General features: G+C 42.9%; 1 protein-coding gene across 2 annotated transcripts; it reads right to left on the reverse strand.

Annotated features, from left to right (window-relative positions):
• Positions 1-4,680: 4,680 nt before the first annotated feature.
• LOC124039124 (C-C motif chemokine 20-like) lies at positions 4,681-6,986 on the reverse strand. 2 transcript variants are annotated; one of them, XM_046355009.1, is made up of 4 exons: positions 6,802-6,986; positions 6,253-6,352; positions 5,542-5,619; positions 4,681-5,441 (listed from the first exon to the last, which is right to left on the reverse strand). In XM_046355009.1, exons 1-4 carry the CDS (start codon positions 6,878-6,880, stop codon positions 5,399-5,401), a joined length of 300 nt encoding a protein of 99 aa, XP_046210965.1. In that variant the 5' UTR covers positions 6,881-6,986; the 3' UTR covers positions 4,681-5,398. The 2 variants fall into 2 exon arrangements, with proteins under 2 accessions (XP_046210965.1, XP_046210964.1); XM_046355008.1 differs by having other exon boundaries at positions 6,253-6,355.
• Between the last annotated feature and the right edge of the window lie 235 nt (positions 6,987-7,221).

Raw genomic sequence — 7,221 nt, forward strand, 5'->3', positions numbered from 1 at the left:
TAAATCGAATCCCCGAGCTGACAAGGTAAAAATGTGTCCTTCTGCCCCTGAACAAAGCAGTTAACCCACTGTTCCTAGGCCGTCATTGTAAATAAGAATTGTTTTTTTAAACTGACTTGCCTAGTTAAATAAAGGTCAAATAAAAATAAATGTGTGTTAACAGAGAGTTGTGTGTTTCCACAGGACGTTCCCTTTCAAATGTATTTGTCAAATGCTTTGAAACAACAGTTGTAGACTAACATGGAAAGTGTTGGTTCTGGACAAATACATGGAAGGATGTCTTGCGAAACACTGGAACTGGAAAAACGGGGAAGAGCAACAAATGACTTTCGAAGGAGCATCAGACTGATCAGCGGCAAAATCCGGACTGGATCACAAAGTAAAAATGAATTGGAAATGTTTTAAATGCTTTTACTTGGCTGTCAAAGGACCCACGCTTTTAATCTCACTCCTGTTTAACATTATCTGCGACACATGTGGCTCAATGCTGTTAAAAGGATGGACAACTGCTTTTAAAGTATTGAGAATTGAGGTTGAAGATTGGATTATTACTGTATCTACTGATTTGAAAACTGGACTGGTACTGTTAACCTCAGATTAGTGAACAGATTTGGAGTAAAACAAGGAGTGGGCAGGCTGCCAGAGTTCTCCAATCCCCTAAAAACTTGAGATTTTCTTTTACCTTAGTAAGACCAATTCCACCCAACCACCTTTAGTGGGATCGATTCCACCATAACTCCTTTAGTGGGATCTATTCCATCCTAACACCTTTAGTGGGATCGATTCCACCATAACGCCTTTAGTGGGATCTATTCCATCCTAACACCTATAGTGGGATCTATTCCATCCGAGCCCCTTTAGTGGGATCTATTCCATCCTAACACCTTTAGTGGGATCTATTCCACCCTAACCCCTTTAGTATAATCTACACCTCCCTAAGTATTTTAGTGGGATCTATTCATTCCGAACCCCTTTAGTTGGATCGGTTCCATCCGAACCCCTTTAGTGGAATCTATTCCATCCGAACCCCTTTTGTGGGATCTATTCCACCATAACTCCTTTAGTGGGATCTATTCCATCCTAACACCTATAGTGGGATCTATTCCATCCGAGTCCCTTTAGTGGGATCTATTCCATCCTAACACCTTTAGTGGGATCTATTCCACCCTAACCCCTTTAGTATAATCTACACCTCCCTAAGTATTTTAGTGGGATCTATTCATTCCGAACCCCTTTAGTTGGATCGGTTCCATCCGAACCCCTTTAGTGGAATCTATTCCATCCGAACCCCTTTTGTGGGATCTATTCCACCATAACTCCTTTAGTGGGATCTATTCCATCCTAACCCATTTAGTGGGATCTATTCCATCCGAGCCCCTTTAGTGGGATCTATTCCATCCGAGCCCCTTTAGTGGGATCTATTCCATCCTAACACCTTTAGTGGGATCTATTCCACCCTAACCCCTTTAGTATAATCTACACCTCCCTAAGTATTTTAGTGGGATCTATTCATTCCGAACCCCTTTAGTTGGATCGGTTCCATCCGAACCCCTTTAGTGGAATCTATTCCATCCGAACCCCTTTTGTGGGATCTATTCCACCATAACTCCTTTAGTGGGATCTATTCCATCCTAACACCTTTAGTGGGATCGATTCCACCATAACGCCTTTAGTGGGATCTATTCCATCCTAACACCTATAGTGGGATCTATTCCAACCTAACCCATTTAGTGGGATCTATTCCATCCGAGCCCCTTTAGTGGGATCTATTCCATCCGAGCCCCTTTAGTGGGATCTATTCCATCCTAACATCTTTAGTGGGATCTATTCCACCCTAACCCCTTTAGTAGAATCTATACCTCCCTAAGTATTTTAGTGGGATCTATTCATTCCGAACCCCTTTAGTTGGATCGGTTCCATCCGAACCCCTTTAGTTGGATCGGTTCCATCCGAACCCCTTTATTGGAATCTATTCCATCCGAACCCCTTTAGTTGGATCGGTTCCATCCGAACCCCTTTAGTGGAATCTATTCCATCCGAACCCCTTTTGTGGGATCTATTCCACTATAACCCTTTTAGTGGGATCTATTCCTCCCTAAGTATTTTAGTGTGATCTATTCCACAATAACCTCTTTAGTGGGATCTATTTCATCCTAACCCCTTTAGTTTGATATATTCTATCTATACCTTTTTAGTGGGATCTATTCTATCTGTACCCTTTTAGTGGGATCTATTCTATCTGTACCCTTTTAGTGGGATCTATTCCACCCTAACCCCTTTAGTAGGATCTATTCCACCCTAACCCCTTTAGTAGGATCTATTCCACCCTAACCCCTTTAGTAGGATCTATTCCACCCTAACCCCTTTAGTAGGATCTATTCCACCCTAACCCCTTTAGTAGGATCTATTCCACCCTAACCCCTTTAGTAGGATCTATTCCACCCTAACCCCTTTAGTAGAATCTATTCCATCCAAACCCCTTTAGTGGGATCTATTCCACCATAGCACTTTAGTGGGATCTATTCCTCCCTAAGTATTTTAGTGGGATCTATTCCACCCCAACGCCTTTAGTGGGATCTATTCCACCATAATCCCTTTAGTGGGATCTATTCCACCCAAACCCTTTTAGTAGGATCTATTCCACCCTACCTCCTTCACTGGGATCTATTCAACCTTCTCATTAAGTGAGATATATTCCACCCTAACCCCTTTAGAGGGATTTATTCCACCCTAACCCCTTTAGAGGGATTTATTACACCATAATCCCTTTAGTGGCCTACATTGTGTTTGATACATTTCCAGTCTACCTATACATTATTATTATTATTTTGTGTTCACACTTTTTGATGAAATCTTGCCAACTTGTGTTTCATGGTTACCATGGTTCCATACTGGTCACTGGAACTAGAAGGTTTTACAGTTAAGAGTCCAACAGTAGTCTGTTTTTATGACAAATCAACAGCATTCTTACATAAGTATTAATTTTGTCAGGGTGTTGAAGGCAGTGTGCAGTGCAATGCAGACTGTCTCGTGTGTGTATTTGCACTTCAGAACTCTAGTTCCTCTCACGGTTCATCTCTCGTTAACCCTGAGACAAAAACGTACCAGAAAGTATTCATGGTTATTACATATAGTTGGTTTATATCATGAATATCATGAATGTACCAGTTTATTTTGAGTTATTATGGGGTAAGGCAGCTCATCAGGCATTTATGCTATATTTAAGCAATAGGGCATGAGGGGTTGTGGTACATGGCCAATTTACCACGGCTAAGGGCTGTTTTTACTCACGACGCAACGCGGGGGGCCTGGATACAGCCCTTAGCCGTGGTATGTTGGTCATATACCACAAACCCCTGAGGTGCCTTATTGCTATTATAAACTGGTTTACAATGTAATTAGAGCAGAATATTTTTTTATTTTGTCATATCTGTGATATACAGTCTGATATACCACAGCTGTCAGCCAATCAGCATTCAGGGCTCAAACCACCCAGTTTATAATCATCAACAATCAATGGGTATACTGTATATCATGTATTGAAATGACCATGTAACAGCTGTGAATATTTCATCTTTGAAGCCACACATTGAACTCATATTGAACATATCTGAAACATGAACACACCTGTAATAAAACATCATAGCCACACACCTGTGTTGACTACAAACACACTTCTACCCTATAGACCACCTCACTGTACTGAATTAGAGAGACCAAGAGAATACACAGATGGGCTGTCTGTGGAACTAAATGCCTGCTACCTCTTGGCTAATGCCACACCTTCTGGTACAATACAGGGCCAATCTACAAGCAGAATCTGGCAGTGGATGTGAAATTAATATCATATTCTGGTTGAAATGTGGTTTTCTTTTTGAAGTCTTCAGATACCCATGCGTGGTTTAGTCCATTGTGCAGAATTTCAAATCATTTTTGTGGTCTCTAAAAAGACTCTTCTTTCTGGAGAGTTGGAGTGGTGAGTTATTCCAGGGCACTAGATTACTTACAGTAGGGAGAAACTTAACACACACACACACACACACACACACACACACACACACACACACACACACACACACACACACACACACACACACACACACACACACACACACACACACACACACACACACACACACACACACACACACACACACACACACACACAGAGATAGTGAATGAATCTCAAGCGTCTTTCCTGGATTCCTCAGATCAGCGCATGTGGCTGCATGCTAATGATCGTGTTACCTTCCACTGCAGTGAAGTCTGCTGAGGGTAGAATGGCTCATAATAATGGCTGGAATGGAGTGAATGGAATGATATCAAACAGATGGAAACCATGTGTTTGATGTGTTCGGTACCATTCCAATAATTGCTTTCCAGCCATTGCTATGAGCCCACCCTCCCCATTTAAGGTGCCACCAGCCACCTGTGTTTCAGTGAAAGATAATGCTGGATTGTAAGCAGTGTGTGGAAGTAGAGTGGAGCAATCTTACCCGACAGTGTCTAAACAGTTGAATGAAAAGGATTTGATGTAATGACCATAGACTACTAGAATCCCAGCCATCGTGTCTATGTTTTGTATCCCTTCCTACAGTCTGTAATTTATTGTGTGGATGATGATGCCCAGTTTTAGAAGTTGTCACATACAATAAGAGTAGAAAACAGATTTTTTCCCAAATACATATTTTATTATCTATTTCATAGCTCTTAGCTCACATCAACTCACTACACCTTTGTAAAACTTATACATACATTTGGACACTTTGAAGAGCCAAAATTAAAAAGGTTTTCTCTGGCTCCAATTGGACAGAGGATATGAAACAACACAAAATATTTGTGAAAACAGATGTTTTCATGTTTATCAGGAATACTGCACTTGCTGTTTATGAAACAGACCAACAACATTGATACATAGAGTTACACACAAACTGATATGAAACTCAAACACCTTCCGAATCAATACAGATATGATGGACAATAATAACCACAGATATTAAATGATTTGTATGAATACAGAAATCTCAGGTTTTAAAACTAACCATCCTGAAACAGTGACTCTATGCATATTGAGATATTTAGCTGTTTGTAAAGCATAAATAGGGTAAATAACACACACACACACACACACACACACACACACACACACACACACACACACACACACACACACACACACACACACACACACACACACACACACACACACACACACACACACACACACACACACACACACACACACACACACACACACACACACACACATATATATATACTATAATAATTCTATAATGAAAGGTAGAGCTGTACATTTGTCCAGACCCAAACCCTCTCCACATCATCTCCGGGACATGAAACCCTCTCCACATCATCTCCAGGTCATGAGGTCTTGAGATCAGAGAATTTTCTTCAGTTTAGATCTCCTCTCCTGACGCTTGCTATGAACACACATACGTAGACACACAACGTTAGACAAACATACACACAAGTTTTACAACAACTACACACGTGCACACACATACACACACGTGTACTCACAGCAGACAGCGTTGTACCCTCTTGGTCCAGTCTTGAGAGGGGTCGGCACACACAAACTTGTCCCTCCGGGTGTGGAAGCTGCAACAACACAGCACAATGTCAACACATATTACACACACACACACACACACACACACACACACACACACACACACACACACACACACACACACACACACACACACACACACACACACACACACACACACACACACACACACACACACACACACACACACACACACACACACACACACACACACACACACGAGGAGTCTGGTGGGAGCAGCTATAGGAGGATGGGCTCATTGTAAAGCTGGAAAGGAATACTTGGAACAGTATCAAACACATCAAACATATGTAAACTATGTACCATTCATTCCATTCCAGCCATTATAACGAGCCATCCTCCTAAAGCTGCTGCCACCAGCCTCCTCTGATACACACACACACACACACACACACACACACACACACACACACACACACACACACACACACACACACACACACACACACACACACACACACACACACACACACACACACACACACACACACATTACACAAATTGCACACACACACACAGATAGTGAGTGTACCTCAAAGGTCTTTCCTCTAACCTCACCTCGTCAAAATGCATTGGAAAAGGTAAAGACAAGACTATTTTACACACAGTGTGTGCTGGGCTGTGATTGGAGGATAACTCACACGACAGCATGGATGTCACAGGAAGAGGTAATGGTCTGGTAAGTGTAGTCCTTCAGCCGTCGGCATGGCACTGGACGCCGAGTGTACTTCAGACAGCAATCTGCTACGCACGCACACACACACACACACACACACACACACACACACACACACACACACACACACACACACACACACACACACACACACACACACACACACACACACACACACACACACACACACACACACACACACACACACACACACACACACACACACACACACACACACACACACACACACACAGTAAGATAGGGAGAGCATTTGTGTATGCAAGAGAGACTATGTGTGCATGTGTGTGCATGTTTGTCATGTGTATGTATTTGTACAATGTGTGTGTGTGTGTGTGTGTGCGTGTGCGTGTGTGCGTGTGCGTGTGCGTGTGCGTGTGCGTGTGCGTGTGTGCGTGCGTGCGTGCGTGCGTGCGTGCGTGCGTGCGTGCGTGTGTGTGTGCGTGTGTGTGTGTGTGTGCGTGTGCACGTATTGTGTGTTTGTATTAGCACTCACCTGATTGTGTGGAGGGGATGAGTGTGAGGATGAGGAGAGATAACAGCACAGCCAGGACACACACTCTACAGCAAAGCATCCTGATCTTCAGATGGGTTCCACAGAGACAGAAAGTAGGGAGACTGTTTTCGTAGATTCGTTATCTGTAGTGTGTGAGAGAAAGAGAGAGTGTTTTTCTTACTGAGAGTTTGTGTTCTTTAAGTAGGGCTCGGGCTGGACTTCCTCCAGATAGCAGTGTCATGGAATGTGTTGGCAGGGGGTGTTGCGGTGGGGCGAGGGGGCGTTGTTAGGCTGTTGTGCGACTGTTGGTATTCTCAGGTATTTTTTGTGTGCGTGCTCTGCCAGTGAGATTCATTTTCTTCTCCATGTCCTCCTTGGCTACAGATTAATGATCTTGTTTTCCTCCACTGAAAGATAATG

This window comes from Oncorhynchus gorbuscha, linkage group LG07 (genome assembly GCF_021184085.1).
Source record: "Oncorhynchus gorbuscha isolate QuinsamMale2020 ecotype Even-year linkage group LG07, OgorEven_v1.0, whole genome shotgun sequence".
Taxonomy (NCBI): domain Eukaryota; kingdom Metazoa; phylum Chordata; class Actinopteri; order Salmoniformes; family Salmonidae; genus Oncorhynchus; species Oncorhynchus gorbuscha.